General features: G+C 39.8%; 1 protein-coding gene across 5 annotated transcripts in view; it reads right to left on the bottom strand.

The window, feature by feature from the left end:
* The window catches only part of DCLK2 (doublecortin like kinase 2), a 93057-nt gene extending 66280 nt beyond the window's left edge, over nucleotides 1-26777 (bottom strand). For 3 of the 5 annotated variants that reach the window (XR_015258429.1, XR_015258430.1, XM_086746809.1), the window contains exons 1-2: nucleotides 25740-26777; nucleotides 13882-14216 (exon numbers count right to left, since the gene is read on the bottom strand). Coding sequence is in view for 3 of the 5 variants with exons in the window: in XM_086746809.1 (XP_086602935.1) it covers nucleotides 13882-14216; nucleotides 25740-26160 (756 nt within the window). In the remaining 2 variants the exon portion in view is untranslated. The remainder of the gene's footprint in view (nucleotides 1-13881; nucleotides 14217-25739) is intronic. The other 2 variants (XM_086746806.1, XM_086746807.1) reach the window with 1 other exon arrangement.
* Between the last annotated feature and the right edge of the window lie 381 nt (nucleotides 26778-27158).

The raw sequence follows: 27158 nt of genomic DNA, 5'->3' as shown, positions 1-27158 counted from the left end.
ATGAGTAGTACCCCAACTGCTCAATCAAACGTCCTTCAAAGTCACTCTTCATTTCTGCAGGAAAAGAAGAAACAAAAATCTGAAACCTGGTAATAAAACAAATATGCCAGAGGGAAAAATAGTAATTTTACAAGAGTGTAGTTTTCTTGGGGTTTTTTTGTTTGTTTGGTTGGGGGTTTTTTTGGTTTTTTTTTTTTTTACTGTCTGACACATGGGAAGGAGTGCCTGTAAGAAGAGAAAGAATAGGAAAATCAATTGCCTCTCTACTACTCTCATAGAAGTCTGGTAAGAAAACTATCACTAAGTGCAGACATACTCTGATTCTCTTCATCATAGAAACACTACTTCCTACCTTAAAAACCATTATATACTTGACTAGGTGAGAATATATCTACCCACTTGATAGCAACTAGATACAATATCACTCAGTCTGCAGCCTGACCAGACATAGTCCACTTCCAGGGCCATAGATTATACAGATCAAAGTTAACTGGTGTCAGATGTCTGCCTGTACAATCATCTACATATATTTTAAGTGTCTGTATTATCAAGTCCCTTGCAAAATATAGGGAGAATATGGCAAATACTCTTTAAGTAGGATCAAACTCCACATTTATTTCTGCTTGAATCATTCTTGTTCAATTGTATTCAGATTTAAATGAACCAGAACCTTAATTTCTTTAAAAGAGAAGCTGCAAGTTTTCCACATGCAAGAAAATGGCACCTTCAGAAAGCTCTTAAATGGGATTCTGGCTGTCTAGTACTCAACCATCTTTATTTTTCTTAACTAACTGGCCTATTTTCCAATAATTTTATCCAGATTGGAACTCCCTAACTAAACACTAGTTGAGTTAGAGCTTAGAAACAAGAAGGGCAACGCTAAGAAATTGCAAACCTACTAGCCCAAAATTCTAACTTGCCATTTTGTTTACAAGTCTTTTTGTTTTCTTCTGAAATATTTTAGTTTCTTCAAAAAGCCTTCTACAACTGCAAAGATATGGTGTCACCTATCAATAAATAAAACGCCAAATAAATATGAAAAAAATAAATATTTAAGAACATAGTAGAGATTGCATATTTACACAACAGAAGAAAATTATTGTTGACTGTTTACACAAGAAAAGTGCTACACTGAATTTCACTGCCTACAGTGAAAACACTGAGTATTACTCCTTCCTATGCAAGGCTTACTAACTTCAAGCCACAAACAGGATCATTGTTCCATTTAAGTGCTGGGAAGCTCTTTGCTTTTAAAAGTTGGCTTGTGTTGCTGTTACTTCAACATTACTTACCCTTCAGAGTCTTCAGAGTACTGTGTTTAAAGGTTCATTGCAAATTAATCTGCTAGCAATACTTTAAATATTAAAGATGAATATTCCCTTTCCTTCTCTCTGGCAAACTGTTTTCATATTTCCTGTCATTAATTTATCATGGAAGAGAATGCCATGCTTCTTAATAACTGGAATAAATTTAGAAGAAAAGTTAATATTTTAAGATTTCAGTATTTTTGCTTCAATAAACTTAAGAAGCACTGACAATCTGATTACAGCCAACAAGTAGCTACATCAGATCCATCAATTTGACAACCTGAAAGACAAATATTAAAACTAGAAAGTCTGCTTATAGACTGTGTTATGAGTAGGAATGGAGAAAATTCAACCTTGAAACCCTTTCATATGTGGTTTGTAAACAGCTTTACACTGTAAGGTGTAGCAAGCTTCTTAAAGAAAAATTTGCATGCTTAAATATAATAATGCAAGTAACACAGGGTAATTTAATTACAGGAAAAAAAAATTTCCAAGATCTCAAAGTAATGAGGAACCTGTGACACAAATCCTAATCTGGCATATGACAGCTGCAGAAAGAATTCAAAAGATTTTTACCAGACTAATTATCTGTTAATGGCCAGGCTCAGCGGGACACAACAAATTCCCAAGGTTTAGTTTCCAAGTCATGTGATTCGATCTTTAGCATGGCAGATGGCAGACAATGACTGCATACCGCTCTTTTATTCCAAGAGCTACATACACCCCATTTCTGTAACCCAGCACTGAAATTACTGTAATCATACATCAACAAAGATACGACGTTACCACTGGTGACACCACTGGTTTCGCAGTGATTGTTTCCCACACTGTGCAGCATGTCATTTTTATTAAGTGCTGTCAGCTCTTGGTGTGCACAGACAAAAACTGAAAACCCAGTAGGATTTATCCTCTCTATAGATCCACAAAGACTCCAGCAAGTTGGATGTCACTTTTAACAGGACACACATGCTTGCTTTTAGCTAAAATATCAGCAATTTTTTTTTCAGTTGCCTTGCTCTAATTTAAAAGCGCTTCCTCCGAATCAGGGTCTGATCTTGTGTTCATTTTGATAAATACTCGGTTATTTTAACATCCCACTTCACCAACCTGTTAGTTTGATGGTAGTGGGTATTATTAACTACATATCTAAACCAGCCTCACTGAACAAGATTCAGTTTACCCCCAGTGGACCCCAGCCTCACTCTCAGTAACATTACACCACATCCCCAAAGCTGGAATTATGTATCTTCATGGAGAAGAGAGAGATATATGTTCTCTGTTTTTTTTCTGTACTATATTTTGGATTATTGATCTCCAGAAAGTAAGAAAAACATACAGGGGGTCCCTTGTCCCCACCTCATCCTCAACAAATTCTAAAAGACCTCTATTCCAGTCAGCCAAGTTTTCCAATGCTAGACTATGGCCATTTCACATGACGTGACCTTTATTTTTTGCATATGCCACAAAGCTGAAGAGCTTCCTCAGCATTATCGTTCACTGCCAGTTTAAGACACTCTTCTGAGATTATTCACTAGATGTTCAAAGTTCCGCTTCTTTTTAAAATATTTTTTTCTGTAGCACCTTAAGCATAATAATTTTGTTACTTTTAAACAAAATTCTTACCATTATGCTTTTTCTTTTTTCCTCAAAATGGTAATTGGACTGTTAATATGATCCTCTGACAACTGTGATAAGAACTGTAAATACTTCCTACATATTATCTGCCTGTGGCCTTTGTACCAATGCATGCAATGAAAATGCTTTAGAAAGAGTTCCATGACAAGATTTGTGGCTGGAAAAAGATCTCTGTATTTTCATATTTAGGCTATTTTTCAGATCCCTGTATCTATGACAGGGCACAATTAATTTCAGGTTAGTTTCAGATAACACTTCCTTTCAGAAATAACTACAGATGGGAACATTTCTGTGTCCATGGACAAAGGCCAAAATTATCTCCTCTGCTTGAGTACACTATTTCCTCCTTGCCTCTAGCAATAAATAACCACAGCTTCCAGTTCTGAGCATACCGATTAAAAGTCTGAACAAAAATATCATGTAGTGGTGTCCATGGATGAATTAATTTCCTGTCATGCAGACTTTCTCAAGATTAGGGCCACTTTAATTCTTTTGTTTTCCTCAGACTTGCAAGATTTGTATCCCACACTGACTAGACAGACAGCTCTCCACAATTGTTCTCTGAAACAATTCTAGCCTCCAGTACAAGCCCAACTTCCCCTAAATCATGTTTCACGTCCAATATTAGAAGAAGTTTGCTAGCACTGGGATAAAACTTACTCTGTACACCATGCTGTATGAAGTCCCTGTGGGATGCAGGTGTGCATACATGCACTTTTCATGCACTGGCATTCAGATTATTGTTATTTTATGTCTAGCTCAACAGCTCTTCCAAAGTTGCTGATGGCCTTTAGTTACAGAAAACACTCAAAAACAAACAAACAAAAAAGTTTTCAGAAACCTCAGAGACTGTTATACCTCATTTATCTGCTCCAACAAAAATAACTTCTTCATTAATCTTAATTTTACAGTGACTAGGTACAACTGAGTTCTACTAGATTTGATTAACTCTAAGCCTATTATTTCTTTTCCTATACACAGTGGAGACACAGAAGCCATTTCCTTTTTCTTTGCTGATAGCTTTTTTTTGTTCATCCCCTGCAAACTTGATGATCTTTCTCTAGTCTACGCAATCCAATTTCCTTCAATCTTTCTTCACAGAACATGTTTTCTTAATTCTTTTTACTCTTCTCTGGGTTTTCCATAACAAAGATGTCTCTTATTGCTATCCTTGCATTGAGTGACACAGAGCAGAATGGCCACTTGACATATAGATCAGAAACAAGATGACTGACCATACCTTCTGTAGGGATGTTGGCTTTCCTCTCCTACACACAGCCATTGACACCATTAATTCATCTTCAGCTGTGATCTTTTACCACTTCAACCAGAACTACTTGCCATTTCCTACCTTCATTGTTAATAACCAGTGAGTCTAAGATTATTCAACCTGCCTTATCCTAAACTGTTACAGTTTGTCAAGATTATTCTAGTTCTCTGTTGTCCAGGTTTCCTATAGCTCATCTGTTTGGTGTGTTCTCTGTATTTATTAGGCATATCCTCTATTTCATCTTCAAGGTCATTTACAGTGACTAGTACAGACACACATTCATTGACTGCTACTCAATACAAATTCCAGTTTGGCAGTGAATCATCAATAATCATTCAGAACAACAGTATTCCAACTGTGCAGCCAGTAAGCACTGCCCTTTGTTCTAGACCAGGCTTCCCTAGCTGACTGATGTGAAAAGGCTGTGTCAAAAAGCTTACTTCAGATACAAGGAAGTAGTCCACTGTTTTCTTCCCCTTATCTCTCTCCCCAGTCAAGTAACTGTTACATAATTCTTGTTAAAAAAATCAACAACAAAAAAAACCCAACACCTCCCTGCCCCACAAACCCCACATCATACACTCTGTTGAAGCATTTTGTGTCCTGAGCTCATCCCAAAACAGCAGGCTCCCTGAACAGACTGGTGCTATGACAGAGCCCTTCTAGCCTATAACACACAAAGTTGACTGTACTAAATAATGTGGAACTTTTCAACTTTCAGGTGATAGAGGTGTTCCAGAGCTATATATTTACTTGTAAAAGGGGAAGAGGATCCAGCCAATCATCAGGAAGTGAGTCACAGTATTGCTTCCTCAATTCCCGCGCCCTCCCCCCCCCCAACAAGTCTCAGATTAAAGATTTAGCTTAACCTTAGAGACACTCATCTTACTCAATGAACATCAGCTTTAGGACAATTAGACTCTTCCAGGACTCCTCTATACTCTTTTTCAGGGTTTTCCTATGCCTTGGAAAACAATCTTCAGCTCTTCCACATTGGTTTTGTCTCATGTCCACACACTGAATGAGAAACATCACTCTTCACAATATCTAGTATGAGCTTTTATTTTTCTCTGTACTGTGAAAAGTGTGTATATTTTCCAATTTAATTTCCTAGGCAACTTAGTTCCTATTCTCTTGGAAAGTTTCTCTGGGAAGTTCTATTCTCTCTCTTTTAAAGGCAATCTAAATACTACTTCTGGTTGCATCTCCATCAATATGTTTTACTGCTGCTTATACAATAATACTTTGTGGACTCATGTTAGCTAAAAAAACAAACAAACAAAAACAAAACAAAAACCCCAACATAACAAATCAACAACAAATATGTCTCTTGCACATTGGTATTCCACTCTTATGTTGCAGTGCTATCCACTGCTGCATCAAAAGGTCTCAGAGATAATGGTCCTGCTCCCATTCTCTCATACAATGATGCACATACTCTGCTGATATTTAGAGTCCTATAAACCAAAGACTGCAGTGATTTTTTTTCACCACCACAGAGTAGACATAACCCTAATTTGTGTAATTTACCACATAACAAGCAGATTAATATGCTTTTTCTTGTTGACATCAGCAACAAATTCTGAAAAGCCTTTCTATCCAATATATCTACTCTTTTAGTTATATTGTCAATCATATCCATATTGTCAAATCACCAAATAGTCTGCTGCAGTTTGGCAAATTTCAAATTGCTTTCTAAAAGTTGACTCTACCTCTTCTGATCCTCAGCCTTTAAGAAGCATGCAGGTACTATCATTACCGTTCAAACTTTTGAAGCTAGGTGAGGAAAGACTCCTTTCCCACAAATGCCAAGCTTCTGAGGCATCTGCAATGCAGAGAATCACTCCCTTTGCAGCTGCCACTGACATTCCTCTATAACAACATATAAACCCTTTTAAGAGTTGCAAGGAATGAAAGAGCTTAAGGGTTTTGTCCCCTCATACTTGCAGGTTAATGCAACATTTCAGCTTAAAGCGCTGTTTTAAATTTCAGCAGAACTAATACTGCACAAGAGTCAGAGCTTTCTAGGTTCTTGCAAAATTACCTGTAGCAGAAATTGAAGTCTCTGCTATTTCCAACACATTTGTGAAAGTGCCTAAATGAGGTTAGAGCCTGAGACCTAAGATAAAGACATCTTTCGGTTTCAATAGCTTTTTACTACACATAATGCCTGGTAACATGGAAGCAAGTTTTTTTAGAGTTGTTTCTTAGCCTGCAATGAGATATCAGACAGCGATGTAACAATACAATTAAAATTACACTTAAAAAAAAAAAGAGTGCACCTAACTCCTAGTGCCTCGACCCTTAAAAAAAAAAAAAGTCTATTGCTGATGAATGAGATGAAAACCAAGTAACCTGTCCACTGTCATTACATAGGAGAGAACTGAACTAAACAAATATTTGCTAAAGCTATTCAGTTAACTACAATAAAACTATTTTAAAAAAAAACTAATCCAAGTATGATTTCACACTCAAAACTATAAAACTGAGAAAAACAAAATTCGTATATTCCAAAACTTGTCTCAGTACTAAATAGTCAGCTCTCACAGAGATCAAGATGCTAGTAAAAACAGTACATTAATGGAGATTTTCAAATCTGAATGACAGAAGCCCATGTGTCAAAAGAACTAAAACAAGAATATGGCAAATATTGGTTGTACTAATAAATGAGATCTCTCCTGCTCATCCCTTGTTTTGGTTTCCGCCCTCTCTAATGGCTGTGTTAATAGCTCCAGTTGGTCTCCTTACTATTTCTACTACAAAGCAAATACAAAATTCAGTTTACAGAAGCTATCATCTCTACTAAGAATTTTCAAATCTGTCACTGGAAAGTAGAAAATTATTGAGGATATCATGACGAGTCTGATTAATATTTCCAAACATAATATCTGTTTTCTTCAGTTGCCCATTTACCTTTAATGGATACCTCATGAAAAACTTCATTAACAGAAAATCAGGGAGCTTTTGGTTTCAGAGATAGTCACCAACATACATGTGGCCTATCAAAAAAAAAGACCAAGTGAATTAGGTCCTCCACAGATAGACAGGAGCAGCCTCAGAGTCACAAGCCCTGGTCCTCAAGGGAGACTTCAACCACCCTGATATCTGTTGGAGTGACAACACAGCAGGGCATAAGCAATTCAGGAGGTTCTTGGAATGTGTTCAAGATAACTTCCTTTTCCCAGTAACAGAGAAGCCAATGAGGAGATGGGCTATGCTGGACCTTGTTCTCGTTGGGAATGAGAGGCCACTGGGGAATGTGAAGCTCAAGAGCAGCTCTGGCTGCAGTGACCGTGAAATGGTGGAGTTCAACCTCCTTAGGGCAGTGAGGAGGATGCACAGCAAGCTCACTACTGTGGACTTCAAGAGAGCAGACTGTGGCCTCCTCAGGGATCTGATTAGCACAGTACCATGGGATAAAGCCCTGAAGGGAAGAGGGGCCCAAGAAAGCTGGTTAATATTCAAGGATCTCCTCCAAGCTCAGGAATGATGCATCTCAACAAAGAGGAAGTGTGGCAAAAATGCCAGGAAGCCTGCATGGATGAACGGGCCAGGAGGCCTGCTCCTGGACAAATTCAGAAACAAAAAGGAAGCCTACAGAGGGTGGAAACAAGGACAGGTAGCCTGAGAGGAACACAGAGAAATTCTCCGAGCAGCCAGGGACCAGGTACGGAAAGCTTAAGCCCTGATAGAATTAAATCCGTCCAGGAATATCAAGGGCAACAAGAAAACCACCTATAGGTACACTGAGGATAAAAGGAAGACTAGAGGAAATGTGGGAAGTTTATCGACGACACTAAGCCGTGTGGTGCCATCGACACGCTGGAGGGAACGGATGCCATCTAGAGGGACCTTGACAGGCTGGAGAGGTGGGCCTGTGCAAACCTCAAAGTTCAACAAGGCCAAGTGTGAGGCCCTGCATATGGGTCGGGGCAATCCCAAGTACAAATACAGGCTGAGCAGAGACTGGAACGAGAGCAGCCCTGAGAAGGACTTGGGAATGCTGGTGGACAAGAAGCTCAACATGACCCAGCAATGTGCGCTTGCAACTCAGAAAGTCAGCTGTATCCTGGCTGCATCAAAAGAAGCATGGCCAGCAGGTTGAGGGAGGCAATTCTGTCGCTCTACTCAGCTCTTTTGAGACCCCGCCTGGAGTACTGCGTCCAGCTGTGGAGCCCCTAACATAAGGAGGACATGGATCTGCTGGAGCAAGTCCAGAGGAGGGCCACGAAGATGATCAGAGGGCTGAAGCCCTCTGTGAAGAGAGGTTGAGAGAGTTGGGGTTGTTCAGTGTGGCAAAGAAAAGGCTCCAGGGAGACCTTATAGCAGCCTTCCAGTACCTAAAGAGGGCCTACAAGAAAAATTGGGAGAGACTTTTGACAAGGGCATGCAGTGACAGGACAAGGGGTAATGGCTTTAAACTGAAAAAGGGTAGATTTATATTAGACAAGTAGATTTAGATTAGGGAAGAAATTCTTCACTGTGACAGTGGTGAGGCACTAGAACAGGTTGCCAAGAGAAGCTGTGGATGCCCCATTCCTGGCTGGATGGGGCTTTGAGCAACCTCGTCTAGTGGAAGGTGTCCCTGCCCATGGCAGAGAGGTTGGAACTAGATCTTTAAGGTCCCTTCCCACCCAAACTATTCTATGATTCTATGAAAAAAGACCTTTAAAATACAGCTTATCTGTAGTATGTCCTCACTATTTTGGGAATGGAGTATAGAAGAGGTGGCTCACCTACCTTCTCAGTCTTGTTATGGATATTAATCCATGAAGCTGCAACAAAACACAAGCTTTAAAAGTTACTGTGTTCCTGCAGTGAAGATTTAATTTTGTGTGTCAAATAATGTATGCTTCAAGAGTTCTATATGGCTTTTTCTGAGTTTCTCACAGGAAATTCCCCACACATCCCACTCATACTTTATATTCTTTCAAACAACTAGTGTACATAATTTACTGTTAAGTTGCTACCCTACACTTCACAATGACTGAAGCTTTAGCAACATAGAAACACTCCATTCTCTTCTGAGACAACAAAGGGTTAACTTCCCAACCGGAGAAGTTTCAGTCTGACTGTCCTTGCTTCACAGTAGGATAGTGACAAATTCCAACAAAGAATAGAAAGGAAAAATGCAGCCAAGTAAGGAAAACACTTTGGTCAAGCAAATATATTAGGCAAAACCCAATGTCGGAAGCGCAAACACTGGAATAGCAGGAGTCTGCACTGCAGAGTTAAAGCCTAGTTACTTTTACAGGAATATCTTTCCTCACATAGAAACCATCACAAAAGTCTTGGGAGGTAAAAAAAGTTGGTTGCTCAAGAGTTTAAAAGAACAGCTTAAAAGTGAAAAATCAGCCTTGAATCAATGTAGTTTAAAAAAAAATCTGTACTTGAGGCTACAAACCACTGATATTCTAAGTTACTGCATTCATATTGAAACTGAAGATTAAAAAAAAATCTTGTAAATGTTATAAAGTCTTACAATTAATAGATAGATAATTGACTGTCTTCATACACAACAATCAGGGAAAATATCCAACATGGATGTTATTCTCTGTGTTACTATTATCATCAAGATGTTGCTACAGTCAAGATTAATGAAGTCAGAAGAGTAAATAACTATTCTGAGGACATCCTTTCTGTCATACTGCTCAAAATAAAAAGATTTCTTCATAGATCACTGGTTTCATGATCATTTCTTACTACACATGTTAAATAGTTCCACAGGAAAACAAAATCGCCCAGTAAATAGAACAACACATTCCCTAATAAAAGGATACAAATTTTATATATGCATGTTTTAAACACTTGATTTTGAGTTTCAATTCCATATTAGAGAATACAACCTAAACCTATTTGCTCTCAAAAACTGCAGAAATTATGTATTTCCTCAGAGATAAAAATATGAAGGAGTAGGCAAAAGAAAAAAAAAAAAAACAACCCTGAGAAACACAAGAGCTACATTTATAGGAATACAGCCATTTACAAGATGCCACTTTTTTTTTTTGTAATGCTTGCCTTTCAAGCTGTGCCAACACTACAACGAGCATAAAAGATCTGCCTCCCTAGCAGATTTAGAAGAATAAGCAATTACTACATTAGAGAAAATAGGCTCAGAAATTTCCACCAATTGGTAATTGGCAGCAAAGCAACTCTTTTTGCCAAACCCCACACAAAGCCCTTGGGCACCAACCTCTGCATACACCAGCAATGAACAAACAAAGAAATCCCTATTGCCTAAAACTGGGATCAGCCCTTCACTTTGGAGAAAAAGAAACAAACAAAAAAACCCCAGAAGTTTCTATCCTCCTAGATAAGCAGAAGGAGGCTTTTATTATCAGAGGGTTTAAAGCCATAGGTCTTCTATCTGGGACACTGTATCCCATGACCACTTAAATCATGATTACAATATGGTTATGGAAGCAAAGGTTCATAAAAAAAAAAAAAAAAAAAAAAAAAGAAAAAAGCGCCCAGCTTTCAAATGAAAGGGAAGTCTCCACAGTTATGTACTACTGCTGCTGAAACAGTGTACACAAAGAGGCAGTTGTAAGGAGCAGCTATTTGCAGGCTGTTAGCAGCGAGAACTAGGGATTTCCCAATCCTGCTTGAGATCATCTCTATCTGCAGTTCAAGTTTGATTATTGCCTTTATCACAGAGGAGCAGGAGAAGCTACCGCAGCAATTAGAAATCTTACACTTATTTTGTAGCATTACCAAAGATTGGTCACTCCCACTGTGGATTGAAGACAGCCATCATCCACCATGGATGACTGTAATGTGCAAGGAACATATGTGAGCTTTAATGTTAATTAATTTTATTGATCCCTGATGCAGTACTGCATCTTCCACATCAATGCAGACCAGTGAGTTTCTACTGTAGTAACAAGGCGATAGAAGAGGTGAATCTGAAATGAGAATTCTAGTTTTTGAAGTTTCCTTCCCTGACTCTATTTACTTGTTTGAGAAGATTAAAATCATCTTATCTGAGAAAGCAAGAGAAGACTTAATGGGCAGAAGAGACTAATTACTGTATAATAAATATCCTCAAAGCTATTTTATTATGAATTAACTTAAACATGACTAAATCACATTTCAGATGTTCCTAGAAAGGATTCTCTCAAAAAATCTCATTAACAAATCTCATTAAAAATCAAACCTATTAGAAGAACTAAAGAGCAATTATAGTGCCACCAAACACTGAAAACGGAGTCTTAGTGATGCATTTGCCTCGCTATATTTAATACCAAAGAACAGAAGTTATTTTCAAGTACTTACAGTGTATCCACAGCACACAGAACATAACCTCATATCGAGCCAATCTGAGTAAGTGCACTTGCTCTGCAATACACTTGTTAGCAACTTTCAACACAGAAAGGTCCTTTTTAAGTACCCTATGAGATTACAACCATCATAAATAATCTTGACAATTGTCGTAGTTCAGCCCCGATCGGGACCAGACTACGCAGTCTCTCTCTCGCTCCCCCCACCCTCCGAGAGAATAGGAGGAGATGATATAGGAAAAACGGCTTAAGGTTTGAGATCAGGAACTGAACTACGCTCAACTACGACAACAATAAAAATTTCCCACTTCTGTTTGAACATAGTTGAAACTTTTACAAGCAGTTCATGCAAATATATAGGTGTGCCAGTGTGCAAAAATACCTGTTGAATGAGCAAGACCCTAATATTTAGTCAACAATACAACAGTCCAGGTACCTGATACCGAATGTGATCGACTTTGCAGTCCGTGTTGCTCTGTATCACTAAAGTCAAAATACTATCAAAGTTTCACATAAGCATTAAACAAAAGTATCAAGTACCAAAGTTCTGTTCCATGAAAGGCTGTATTCGGTTTATATGGCCAAGTTTTGGTAGCAAGGAAGCCACAGGGGTGGCTTCTGTGAGAAGCTGCTAAAAGCTTCCCCAACATCTGATGAAGTCAATGTCAGTGTCTCCAAGACGGACTCACCGCTGGCCAAGGCCAAGCCCATTAGTGATGCTGGTAGTGCCTCTGGGATAACACAGTTAAGGGAGGAAAAAAACTGGGCAACCACAACTGCAGCCTCAGAAAAGAGGGGAAATATAGAGAGGATCATCCCTGCAAAGACCAAAGTCAGCAAAGAAGGAAGGGGAGGAGGTGCTCCAGGCATCGGAGTTTCCCCTGTAGCCTGTTGTGCAGACTATGGTGAAGCACGCTGTCCCTCTGCAGCCCATGGAGGTGCAGATCCACCTGCAGCCCGTGGAGGACTCCACCTCGAAGGAGGCTGCAACCACGTGGGAAGCTGCACTTGAGCAGGCTCCTGGCAGGACCTGTGACCTCATGGAGAGAGGAGACTACGCTAGAGTAGGTTTGCTGGCAGGACTTGTGACCCCATGAGGGACCCACACTGGAGCAGTCTGAAAGAGCACACCCCATGGAAGGGACCCACACTGGAGCAGTTCATGAAAAACTGTAAACCGTGGGAGGAACTCAGGCTGCGAGTTCATGGAGGACTGACTCGCATGCGAGAGATCTCACATTGGAGCAAGGGAAGAGTGCGAGGAATCCTCCCTCTGAGGAAGAAGGAGCAGCAGAGACAATGTGTGATGAACTCACCACAACTCCCATTCCCCACCCCCCTGCACTGTTCAGCAGGAGGAGGTAGAGAAACCAGGAGTAAAGTTGAGCCCGGGAAAAAGGGAGGGGTGGAGGGAACGTGTTTTTGTTTAACGTATTTATTTTTTCATTATTCTACTCTATTTTGATGGGTAAACAATTAAATTAATTTTACCCAAGTCGAGCCTGTTTTGCCTATGATGGTAATGGGTGAGTGATCTCTCCCTGTCCTTATCTCGACCCATGAGTATTCTGTTATATTTTCTCTCCCTGGTCCAGCTGAGGAGGGGGAGTGAGAGAGCAGCTTTGGTGGGCACCTGGCATCCAGCCAGGGTCAAATCACCACAAGGGCTCAGTCATTAACCTGACTGATAACAGTAAATGTATTCCTGACACTTTTACCTGGTGCAGCAGAACATCCTGTGGGCCACTCCTTTGTATTTCTGAGCACAAATAAAAGACCTACCACATCATTAATCCTGGCAGTATGTTTTTGCAGTGGTAAAACTAAAAGCAGAAGTAAGTTGTAGAGATGTGACCAACCCCCCGTCCAGAATTATTCATTCAAGATAGAATTCTTGACCTTAAATCATGTCGGTTACTACCTACAAAAAGACATTTCAGTACTTTTGCTACTTAAATAGCAATCTGTGGAAGTGAAATGAATGAATACCACTCAGCATTATGTAGTAATCTGAAAATACAACTCTGCTTCTGAAAACACACATGTATTTTAGCAAGTTTGCTTTCAAATATTTCAAGTAAATTTTATTACTTAATTAACAGGCACTTTTTTTAGTAATGCAACAGTTAGTACACAAAAAAGTGTTTGTTTGGTTTTTTTTTTACTATTTAGAATGTAAACTGGTCAACTTCTTTTGCATTATATACAATTTGATTCTGTTTTTTAGATATTAATATTTTAATACAAATTTTTTAAGTTGCCATTTATTAAATTGTCCTTATTCGAAGCAGGTTAAAGCATATACAGTAACAAGAATTCTAGTTATGAAAACAAAAAAGACTGGATTAACTCATAATTATTAGGTAGTCACAGCAATTTATTCTCCTACCTGTTTTCCATCCAGCGTACAAAGTCTCTTGACTACACCCGAATCTAACTTAATGGCTTCTGTGATGTCAGTCAAGACCTGTTCGAAGGAGTGAGCGGTCTTCTTATTCAGCAGAATTCTCACAGCTTTCCGTGGTTTTACTCCACTCCTAATAACAGTCACTAATTTGGGTTTAATGAAATCTTTACTCTCCTTCACTTCACTCTTTGTGGATGTCAAAGATGTCAAGGATCGAGTAGACCCAGTCCTTATGTTCACACACCAGTTTGGATTGACATTCTTGGTGTAATCAACTTTGCGATATGGTTCATTGGATGCACATACATAACTTTCACCTGAAAAGAAGATGACATTTTCATAATTTAAGCAGGGGTGCAGCTATTTTTTGTCAATTTAAAAAAAACAAAAACAAAACCAACAAAACAAAGAAAAAAAAAAAAACCCCATGATAACTTTTTCAGGAGTGACTTTCCTGCACTTCAACTGCCGGCCATTTTAAATGGAGGACTGTAAATTATTAGAGTTTTCCACCCAAACAATACTCTCATAAAGTAGTTTCAATAGGTTTCAAAAGACCTCTGGTTAAGAAACTAAAAATAATAAAAAAAAAAATACAGTAAAGGGTAATAAGGAGATTGAAGATATTTCCCGTTTCTTTTGGATCAAAAGTTCTGACTGCAGTCACTTTGCAAGTGCTTAAATTACTTGAGCTCACAATACATTACATTAATAGCACTTTCCTACAGCAAACATCCATGTTCTTCCCTATATATTCCTCAAATATATACTTCAAGATGTACATACCTATATTTAATAATGAATTATTTTAAAAGAAGTAAGTTTTAATAGAATAAAATTCAAGCATCTCAAGATCCTTGCCCTGAAGGGCACATTCATTTGCCAGGAGTTATTGCCTTTCTACCAAGGATAGACTGTTGAAATGTATTCACTTCAACAATTTTTAGACCAACAAACATCTGTTGAGGCCACAAATAAGACTTTAAGACTACAGGAATATGCAAGGACATCTACACTTCCCCATTTTCATTTCTTTCCTAATTCAAAGCATACACTGCTGATAGGTCCTGAAGTCATGAAAGGGAGGTCAGAGGACAAAAACTGTTATTACAGGCTAGTAATACACACCGTTACATCAAATTATTTAAAGTAGCACCAGCCATGATGCAGACCTAAGGAATTTGTTACTTTTCTCCATTCCTTGACTTAATGCAAGGCTGGAGAATAACTCTTTTTTTTTTAGAAGAGGACGGTTTTCTCTTCAAACTACTGTTTGTTGTTTGTCACAACTCTTTTAATGTCTGACAGCAATATTCAAGATGTAGACCATGACAAAGGACATCTTTACCTCTGGGTTATTTCTGTAACCCACATCCTTGGGGTCTCACAAAATGAAATCCAAAGTCTTTCTTGAAGAGGTAGAGTATTGCCAGAAGGATGAAAGAATGAATGTGATTCCCACAGCTGCATGCACACTAGCACTAATCTACAGGTAGGGGAAAAAAAAAAAAAAAAAAAAAGCAAAAAAAAAAAAAAAAGCAGCTCAGGAAGAACTGTGGTGGCCTGGAAGCTTATGCTGCCAGAAAACTACATGCTAAGTTCAACATATCTCCAAGCAATCCAATTTAATCAGACCTGCTTTGAGCAAAACATCAGACAAGGTGACCTCAGAAGGTCTCTTCCAAACTACATTATCCTATGATTCTAAATAGGTAGACAGTTTTCTTTCAACAGCTGTTTTAAGAAACCTCTTCCTCATCTATCCTGTTATTGTGAAGTAGCATGAGAGATTCAAGTTTTATTACAGCAGCTCAGCTGCAACAGAAAGCAAAGGCTTCCCCTCTAATACTAAATTCAAAGGACTACGCTCATTTTTCGAACAACTTCTAACAAGCCATGAAGCTGTCTATCTCTAAACACAGTGCTGCCAAATAAGAAGCATCTCAAAGCAGCTGGTAGCTCTAATTTATACCAACAGACTTACTAACTTTATAACTGCTCATGATTTTGTTATTCTCCCCTCTATAGCTAGTTTACCGTGTGACATAGAACATAGAACCCTGGTGTGATGTAAGCAACCACCAACCAAGCACCACACAGCCACTCGTTCACTCCCCCTCAGTGGGATGGGGGAAAGAGAAAATCAGAAGGGTAAAAGTGAGAAAACGCGTGGATTGAAACGAAAAGTTTAATAGGTAAAGCAAAAATCATGCACGTCAACAAAGCAAAACAAGGAATTCATTCACACCTCCCATCCGCAAGCAGGTGTTCAGCCATCTCCAGGAAAGCAGGGATCCATCATGTGTAACAGCTACTTGGGAAGACAAAAGTCACCACTCTGAATATTCCCCACTTCCTCCTCCTTCCCCCAGCTTTATATTGCTAAGCATGATGTCACATGGTATGCAATATCCCTTTGGTCAGCTGGGATCAGGTGTCCCAATTCTGTCCCCTCCCAGTTTCTTGTGCAGTCCCAGCCTATTCGCTGATGGGGTGGTGTGAGGAGCAGAAAAGGCCTTGACTCTGTGTAAACACTGCTCAGCTATAATTAAAACATCCTTGTATTATCAACATTGTTTTCAGCACAAATCCAAAATGTACCCCAGTACTAGCTACTATGAAGAAAATTAACTCCATCCCAGCCAAAACCAGTACAAACACTTAGGACAATTTTTTCCACAATTACATGCTAAACTCTTTATGGATGTACCTAACAAGTGACTTTGTTGTTTGTGTGTAAATGTTAGTTAAGAGAGCTAACTATTATTTCTTACTACAAAAAAAAAAAAAATGAACAGAAGATAATGCAGTCATTATTCTGAGTGCATAATGTTCGACATTCAATTTTGGAAAGTCCCTGACCACTTGCTTTCACGTTTCTTGATCTGCATAAGACTGGTAATATTTAATCATCCTCTGATAATAATTTATATACAAATAAAACTGACAGCATTCTATGCATGAGAATAGCTTCCTAAACATACTGAGTCCCCCTAGCATCCTAAAGATTTTACATAAGCTTCAGTACATGAATTCACCTATCACTTCAGAGTAAGCTCTTCAGTATAGTCTGTCCAGTTGTTTGAGGAAGAGTTGTTCAGAATTGTCTTTTCAAACTCAAAAAGAATGGACTTCCTAGACCATTAAAAAAAAAATCCAACAAATGCACACAAGACAATTCAAAGTTAAACCTCAGGGCTGAAGCTTAAATAAACAAAGTTTTAAAAAAATAATCAAACAAACAAACCACAAAACCCCTCAAAATTAAAGCTACTCAGAAAGAGGCTCTCCAACCTGAAATAAATTATTTGCTTTACATAAAGAAGTACAGGCAGAGAACAAAAGGTCCCTTTGCTAGAGGATTTACCGTAGAAGGGTCTCAATATGGTATGCTAGCTTTTTCTTCTATGGACACATATCATAACAGAGTATCGTCTTTATGCTATCATGGGATATGATCTACTATCTGTCACAGCTGTACTACAACACCTTTTAGGACAGCAAAAACTGTCCTGTTACAAAATTTTCAGTCAGTATTAATCCAAAAGGATCTTTATTTCTTTAAAATAGCAGTGTAAAACTTTGCCTTCTACTAGTTCCCTTGCTTGATGCATGAATAAAATAATTTCTTTATTATCTGCATAGGTTGTAATACCTGTTTACTACAGATTTCTTATTATTATTTCTTTTCCTTTAAGCACAGGCCTTAGTTTTCTTTTTCTAACCAAAAAAAAAAAAAAAAAAACCTAGGAAGTGCTTTCAACTTAAAACAACATAATACCTTAAAAGAACAAATCTCAAATAATTTGTTTCAACTGCATTTATCCAAGCCTTAAGTTGAAGCACAAACTATTTTAGCTTTTTTTAAAAAAAAGTAATATCTGGAAAAAACTGATTGCAAAATTTCCTACAATTGGCAGATACAGGAATGACTACTTATTTGAGAACTGTAGTATATTACAGATCATTTAATAAACGTTTTAAATTCCATGCCTGCTTTCTTATACCAGTCGTAAGACTAAAGTTAGTAACACAGGTTTTACACGGAGAACAGATTTTACTACTACACCTGCAAGGCTGGCACACATGGCAGGATTTGAGCAAGGACTGTAAGTGAGAAAACACATGTGTTGAGTGACTTGCTTGGTTCATTAATTAAAGGATGAAGTTTTTACTCTATTGAAATTACTACTTAAACTTCTAATGGTTTCACCACAGCCAGGACTTCACCTTCAGTTTCCAAGTTCTATTGAGAACCTTGCAAAATACAAAAAAAAACCAAGCCAGAAACAATATAATTAGAAAACCAATTGCTTCTTTCTGCATAAAGAATGATTTTCCAGGAATGAGTTAAACACTGATATGTTTGGTTTAACAGGGATATAGAACTGATTATTCAAAAGAATAAAATATTTAAGGAAGAAAAAAAAATGGCAGGTTTAAGTTAAATCACACCTACAAAAGGAAACTCTTCTACAGAACAGTGTATTCAAAAAGCATGCCTAAAAAAACTCTACCCCTTGATGAGTAGGCGTTATGGTTTGAACACTGTGCTATTGTTTAAATTCTTATTTTAGCCATCCTCCAAAGTAGAAAATGCATTTATATATGTCTATTTGGAAGAAACATCAAGTCATTTGTAAGAGTATTATCTCTCTTTTACGTTATATTTCGTAAGTAAAAACGTGAAAGTGTAATATTTTATATATAATATTTGTTCACAGCTTTAACATATGACCTGATTTTAAATCTGCTTGGGATTAATTTATGTATAAGTACATACTTCTGATAATCTCCACACTCTCCCAGAAAACCACCATTTGTAAAATGTAACATACAGCACTTCATTTTTGGGAGCTTTAAACCAAACTGATTTCAAACACTGTTAAAAGAGTAACGGATAACTTCACAGTTAAAATCACACAAATAAGTAAGTTTGGCTGTTTCACTAATTGGCTTGAATGAGACTTTTAATGTGTCTAACCTAAATACGTATCATCTCAATTACTAAGAAAATATTTTCTGAGACTTCAGTGGCATTTTGATCAAGCTGCAGCTTTTTTTTTTTTTGTCATTTGTACACCTACCAGCTCTAGAAAGTTGACACAACTTCACAAATAGGCATAAACAATACTTCAAATATTTACATTGCTGACTTAGATATGTTCAATTTTATGATTTGAAAGTCCACTTCCCATTTATAGCCTTGAAAGATCTTAAAGCTAATGCCCACTAGCCTTAACTGGCACATAGTCACAGTAGTTACATTACTGGAAATAAATACCATGTCTTTAGCTTACAATATTAGCATTAACATCAGCTCCCTAGTTTTCAGACCAGATTGTTAAGTTAATCACTAATATCACGCTGAGACTTCCAGGGACAGAAGTAAGCTATAGACTAATGAAGCAGAAAGATATGTCAAGCAATACCTTCTTCTTCTTCTTCTTTTTTTTTTTTTTAATATAGAAAGAAATGTAAGAACTACAGACATAGGTTACAGCTGGGACTCTGAACCCAGCCAAACTATTCTACAGCAGAAAGCTTAACAAAGCAGCAGAGCAGTCTTGGCAGAAGTATGAAATCTCCTTATAAGTTGGCATTATAATTTCAGCAGAGCATATGTGCCATCCATCCGACACTTCACGACAGTACCCAGAGCAATCTAAAAGTGTCAATTCTTCCACAAAGAAATCCTGCTACCACCAGAAATTCCTCAAATTGGGCATATGTTCACTTAAAAGAAGTAACATCTGCTGATATTTTGGGTCACAATATAATCAACAAACGGAGTAAGTTTACTTCTGATTCTCTACATCTTATTAGCAATAGAAAAACAACTACAAGACATGAAACATTGCCTATTAATAAGGAAAGATTACCATTACCTGCCTCTAAATAATTTACCTGTACTGCATTAACAACCAGACGCACTATCCATGAAGCAAGACCTGTGTGTGTGTGCAGTGCGTATACGATTTAAGCACACTATAAAAGGATTCCAGTTTCAGAGAGCTAACAGTCTAAACATAATACTTGCCATTCCCTCACAGCAGTAAAACACAGAGAATGGGTAACAGAAAACAAGACTACATTGGTGTATCTGACTGATAAATTGCCATAAACCAGCAGTTGCCTAAATACTGTGTTGCTTACTTAAAAATTCATCCACAAAGGTTTTCTTTTACCATCTGTTTCTTCAATACTGTTATTCACAGCATATGTGCCTAGCTCACCTTTCAAGACATAAAGGCAGGTATAAAGAGTAGGGTGTACGTGAACTCTCCAAAATTCAGCCATGCAGTTTTAGGTACTGATAGCAAAAGAAGGCCGTATCTTGTCTTTTTGTATCACAAATGTACATCACTTGCAACTACGTGCAGTTTTGAGGAAAGACAGTTGCCTGACAACTTGGGGTTCTTTACAGCACAAGTTTCGTGAGTTGAAGCCCACTGACAGGCATTAAACAAATAGCCTAAAATATTTAAGGACTTTTTGTCCTTAAAAACAGAGGTTACTAAAGAAAAACTTGTAGATATTTCATTTTCCTTAGCATTAGGTTAAACAACAAACTGCAGATACACCATGCAGTGGGTAAGGTACAGAAGAAATTAAGAAATTCATTAACCCTGAGTTGGGATATTTGAAATAAAAGTTTCTGAACAAGGTTTTCTGGCTTGCTTTTTGCAAGGTGTTAACAAGCACTACTATCTGCTGAGAGTCACATAAAGCATCGTGTTTTTAAATGACACACTGCATGACAGAGAATGATATAGCTGACACAGGTAAAAACATCCCTACAGAAAGAAAACCCTTAGTCTCTGTATTTTTTAAACGTGTATTCCCCTGTGAAGTAAGGGACAGGGCAGGTTTCTAAGCATAGAAAATTCCATCCATCTCACGTTCCTCAGCTTCTTTTGGCGGAACGCATTAGTTTCAAGGGTGCCAATAGCTGCTTATTCAGTATAGCACAGTAGTTACTAGGGCTACTAACCTTCTAACTTTAGGAATCACAGGAGAGTACTCTTTCTGTGTTCTGTAACACAAAGCCCAGCAGATTTCCAGAACAGTATATTTACAGCATGTATACAAGGATGGATCTAAAAATAAAACAACTCCTTTTATGAAGGATTAAGTTATTTAGATCTTTCTTTCCTTCCTTGCTTTTACAGAACTTCCTTCCTCATCCTTCCTTACGGTTCCTTCACTTTCACATCACCTCCAATAACCCTGTTTAAGTCATGATCTTTCTCCTCTACAGCAGTTAAGTTCGCCATGCACTTTTTAAAACCTGGGATGACAACCAGGATTTTAGCAAATGACTAATTGCTCCTAGTTCTCTTTTGACTTTATTTAGTCAGAGGGTTCAGATGACAGCTTCCTACAAGCTTTCACAGAACGGTTGAGGTTGGAAAGGACCTCTGGAGGTCATCTGGTCCAAAGCCCTGCTCAGGGTAAAAGCTTTCAGGCAACAGTTAAGGCCATCTGGTATCAAGCCTGCCTAATACCATGTGCCTCCTCCACAGTAAGTAAATAACTTTTCAGGTAAATTACATTTCTCACGTCCCTGAAAGCAGGAGATGCACAGTGGTGGATGAGAAGTTAACTAACAACTACATTCGTTATCACATCCACACCCCATTGCTCCCAGACTGTGTAACTACAGTGATTGGAACATATATTTTGAAGCACATACTTTTAATGTTTTTTAAACTTTCTTTTACCCTTCCTTTTCACCCTTTGTTAAACCTACCACATTTGCCTCTTTTTAAAGCATTACAGCTTTTGGCTTTAGCACAGGAAGGTAATCATACCTTTTGGAAGAAGCAAAAATACAAACTGCCTATTTGGTGTTACCATCTGTTGTCCTGACAAGAGAAAAGATATTCTTGACCTAACATAACAGTGCACATTGACTAGAATCACAGGTGCTTAAGCAGGATTAAAATGTAATATGCAGTAACAGTAACAATGATCTAAGGAAGAAAATTCTTGGACTGTTCAATACCTCATTTGAAAAACATTATTTTAATCTGTATTAGTGTGGCAGACCTCATTTCTTTAAAGCAGACATTGTCCTGTGCTACATGCCCTACATAAGGACTGCCCTCCTCAGAACCTTTCCATCTCGTGCCCAAAGACTTCCCTACAGGTGCCTGGTTGATTGTCTGCACAACTTTGCAGACCGAACTGTGGAGATGTTAAAGGACTGTAGTAATTAAGCATTGTAAACAAAAGAACAAAGACTCTTAGCAATCTTTCTCACCTAGGGAACTAGAAAAATTCCCTGTCACATGCCAAATCAACATAACTGTTCTTGCTAGAAATAGAGTCTACACTTGTTTTCTTCTCTCAAAATCCTACCATGTCTCTTAACTTCGCAGCAGACCTAAATGATCAAGATTCTCCATGTCTTTCACTACCAAGACAATGAAAGCACAGGATAGCAGGACAGAGCATGACTGACATCAATGTGAAACACAAACCTCAGCACTAACGAACTGCACAGTATTTACTATTACCATTGTGTCACTTAGGAAGCTTAACTTTTTTAAGAAAACTGACGGATTTAGAGAAACACTTCGGTAAAGAATAAAAATGAAACTATTATTCCATTATTGTTATTGAAGGGCCAATATAAAATCACAGATGAAATATCATATTCAAAAGTTAAAAGTAGTGTGTCATAGTTTTGTTAGTGAGTTAGTGTCTGATACTAAAGTTGAAAGAAAGAAAACTGTAAGTCATAATATTCTCCATCCCCTCTCTGGATCCTTCTGCTCAAACAAGATCAGAACCAGACAATGAAATTCTTCACTCCTCCCATTCTAAGAAAGCAATGAAAACTGTCAAATTCATAAGCCATAATGCTCCCTAACCTACAGGGGCTGGGAATACAAATTATATTTGCCTAAGGCTGGTCCAGCAGAGCATGCTTTTCTGACTGTCACATCCAGTTAAGAAAAGCAATACGTTTAAAATAGAGCTTGTCAATTTTTGACTAATAAACATGGTCAAACTTTTAACTGACTCAATCTATAACAATAATATTTGAAATCTACAGTATATCTGTGCATTAACTATTTTCCTCTTAGAATGATAAATGGTAAAATAGATTGCCAAAACCAGCCAAATACCAAAAAGTATTCATCAGTGACTCAATTCAGCTAGTTTGGACTATTATGATACAGAATTTGATACTGGCCAGCTTTTATAGCCCAGATAGATACTAACCTAATAAATGGCAAACAGGCCTTAAAGAGCTTGCCTGCACTGGGGCACATCAATGTCCAAGAGCTACACACACAGGCTCGAGTTCAGGGAGGTTTAATGCAGATCTTGCTGGCTTGGCAAGGGTGGCTGAGCACTCACCTTCTGCTCACTTCATAGAGCTGCCACTACTGAACCTGAACTGCTGCAATTCCATGTTCAACACCACCAACAACATGCAAACAGACTTGTCAACTAGGTATAGCATGAAGTAGCCGTGTTCAGTCTGGTATTCAGCCTGTAGCTGGCATGCACAACAGCACTTTAATTCTATTTTCCTTTCTGAAAATTAAAAAGCAATACAGCAAAACACCATTTAAAAGTACTTCTGGTGCTACTGCAGTGCAAGCTTTAGGATATCACCAATGTTCAAGTATTTATTTTAGAGCAGAAATTCAAGCTTCCTGTGCTGGAACTACAAGAAATAAAGAAAATAAAAACAAATCTGATTCTCTTCCAGCATCTCAAGAACAAAATGGCTGGCAAAGACCTGAAATAATTTCAAGGAATGAGGGATTTACTACTTCCTGCTCCTGTATATGCTTTCTTTTCTCTATATGGTGATTAGACTTACACTGGTACAGTTTCTGGCACGTTAACAGGAAAACATACTAATCCAATTATGATCCTACAGGACTTTCCTGAGATTCCTGAGACTTGTATTGGTCATCAATAGATGACTAAGTAATTGGGACTCTTTTTCCTATTTTATTTTACTGAGAAAGCATGGAAGTGGCATTTCAATTTTGAAATTTGTTTTGCTGTATTCTTCCAATGAAGAGAAATTACAAAGGTAACTTTTTCAATAAGTATTTGAAGAGACAGGAAGTTTTTGCTTTCAGTTATTAACTAAAACAGAGTTGTAAGAGTATACATCGCATTTATACCGTTGTCCATCAAGTCATTTTGTCTTTGCTTTGTTTTAAGCCATAAAAGCTTAAGATCATTCCTTCTGCAACATTTCAAAAGTCACCCCAAGTTATCATTAGTTTATCCAGTTTTTACTTCATCTCCTTTCCCTACCATACCCACTCCAGTATTTCCTCTTTTTTTTTTTTTAGCTATCTCTAAATTAATCACCAAACCATGTAAAAGTTTTTGGTTTATTTCATATTTATTTTATTACCAGAAAGTCAGCATTTCACTCTGCAACCATTTCACATTTTCTCTTGTTTGACTGTGGAACAGCCTTACGGTAGATCACATGACGGGTAAAGTCCTCAGGCACTATGTTTCTATTATAAAGTGTACTTTCATGCATCTCTTTTTTGAGTGAGACCTCCTTGATGCAGCAAATGCTATAGCCTCTCCTTTCCTCTTACATGCTCCAGAGTGACTCGTCCCTAGCTCCCAGTGCCTTTACTGGTAGATTATATAAAGGTCTTCAGGTTCCCTTTCTCATCAAATTCTCCAGGTGTGATTCAGCATTGCTTTGAAAAGGGAAGTTTCCAAATCCAAGTTTAAAGGATACACAGCTGAAAGCCTAAAAAGAAGGAGGCATTAAAAGACCTACAAATAAGACTACTTCATTAATGCAAATCAGCTACACCTGGCATACAGAGTCACTGGGTGGAAGACTGCAGTGGCTGATGTATTGGGTACCCGAGGAGAAGCATCAAGTGCAAATTGATTATGAACCTCACAGTGTGCACAATATAACCAGGTTATTTGAAAGTCTAATTCATAAACTGCATTTTAAGACAATAGGAGACAACACTGGGTAAGTCTACTCCTTGTTCTGGTAACTACCACTGTCTACAAACAAGAGAGATATGCTTCATTCAGAAAAAAAAAAAAAAAAAAAAGTACTTCTGGCTCTATTTTGAGTAGTCAAGCGCTGCTCTGTTCAGATTTGCAAGGTCTACACAACCTTAGCAGGTAAGTCCCACTATCAAAAGCTACTTAGGGACAATTCTGAAAAGCATTTGATTCTATAAAATGTTTTTGGAAGATGGACAAGGTAGATGACTCCCTCTACGAATATGGACTCTTGATCACATTTGAAAATGGGACTTCATACCAGTTTTGTTTTAATAAGTGGTAGAGTATAAATATCTCTTTTCACAGCACAGGGGCTTTCTGTTGGAAAGCTTAAGCCACTGTGAGGCATCAATGACAGCGCAGTAACTGTTAGAGAATTAAATTATAGCATTTCCCTCTCTTACCAACACTGATGCCTGAAAGGTAGCCACAAACTTTACTATGGTTCTTGTAGGTGAAGAGTATCTGCTGCTTAACTACCATTAGTCAGCCTCCACGCATGCAGATGGCACTCATCTGGGCAATGGGAGAACTGGACAGTCCACACTGGGAAGATGAGACCTGTCCCACCTCACGGGAGCAGGCAACCCCGGCCCACTTGCCCTCTGCGGCTCCACGGCTACCGATTTTCAGCAAGGCGACCTCTCTCAGCTTTGATCAGGATAGTGAGAGGAAGGCCCATCCCAGGGACAGCCTGCAGCCCTCCACCAGGCCCCACACCACCTCTTACCAGACCCCAACCCCCCTGGGTTTTCCACTTCCACGGCTCCGCACCCTGCTCACCCCCGGCCCACTGGAGCCCCCCTCACCTTCCACCAGCTCGTCCAGGCTGGTGAGCTTCTTGCTGCCATCGATGGTGTAGATGGTACGGACACCCTGGGGCAGGTTGACGTTGTCCGACAGGGAGCGGGTGAGCTCGACGAGGAGGGCATCGAAGGAGCGGAAGCGGTCGGTGGAGATGGCATACACCAAGCCTTTGAAGTACCTGTCCCCGTTGCGGTAGAAGCGGGCTTTCCGCGCTTTCTTCTCAGAGCTGAGCGCCTGCAGGGTCCGTGTCCGGTAGAGGCTGCAGTGGGCGCTGTGGGCCGGGCTGGGGATCAGCCCGTTGCCCCGCGGCCCCGCGCCGCCGCCGCCGCTGGAGCCGGTGCCGCCGCGGCGCGGCCCGGAGCGCTGCTGCCTCTTGTCCCGCTCTTCGAAGTGTTCCAGCTCGATGCTCCGGTTGCTCGCCATTCCAGCTCCGTTAGGACTCAGGCCGGCTACGGACTGCGAAGCCTGCTGCACCCACGCGCTCGCAAGGGCTCCGGCCGCCTAATTCAGCATCGCGCCCGACCTCCCTGGCCGGGAGGGTTGCGGGTGACGACGGCGGCGCCCGACCTGCCCCGCAACTGCGGCCCCCGCTGCCGCGAGCTCCGCCGTTACCCGCTGCTCCGCCCGCAGCCACACACAAAAGCATCCCTCATGCCTTAGCTCGGCGGCGACAGGCGATGCCGGGGAGGGAGCGAGAGGCTCGGGGGAGCCCCACGGCCGCGCCCCCGCGCCGTGCCCATGCAGACTCGCACAATGCGGAGGATGCTGTCCGCGCAGGTCCCCTCCTCAGTCTCTGCTGACTCCGCCGGAGAGAGGGGGGTGGGGACGGAGCGCCTATTCCGCCAGCTCCCGGCTGGCTTCGGTTCTGGTTCTGGTCCCGGCGTGGGGGGCACCAGGAGCCCAGTGGGGCCAAGGGCCGCCAGGCAGCGCGGGTCGCGGCGCAACCCCCAGGTCCTCGGCGAGCAAGGGCGCTCTAGCGCCCGCCTCGGAGGGTGGGAATAAAAAACAAAACCAAAAAAACCCCAAACAACCGCAGCGGATCCAGCAGGAGGAGCGAGCTTCAGCCCGGCCGCCGGCGGCAAAGCGGGAGGTGGGCGGGGCTACGGCCAGGCCCTGGAGGTGGGCGGGCGGCGCAGGGGCGGCGGCGGCGCCATCGCTGTAACGGCGCGGGCGGGCGCTGAGCGGGAGGAGGGTCGTGGGCTGCTGCAGTGGCGGGGCTCAGGTGAGAGGGCGAGAAGGGAAAGGGGTTCTCCTAGGAAAGGGGAATGATTTTGGGGGAGCAGCTCTGTCCTTCTGATGGCGGCTGCATCGAACCCCCGCAGAGAGGCTGTCTGCTAGCCCTCTCCTGGACTTGCTGTGATTCCCTTACTAGGTTAAAACACTAAAAATGCCTCTAGGCCGCCTTCCTATATGGCCTTCTC

This window comes from Chlamydotis macqueenii, chromosome 4 (genome assembly GCF_036417535.1).
Source record: "Chlamydotis macqueenii isolate bChlMac1 chromosome 4, bChlMac1.mat, whole genome shotgun sequence".
In the NCBI taxonomy this organism is placed as follows: domain Eukaryota; kingdom Metazoa; phylum Chordata; class Aves; order Otidiformes; family Otididae; genus Chlamydotis; species Chlamydotis macqueenii.
The sequence above is the reverse complement of the archived record's forward strand: the minus strand, read 5'-3'. Positions and strand labels throughout refer to the sequence as shown.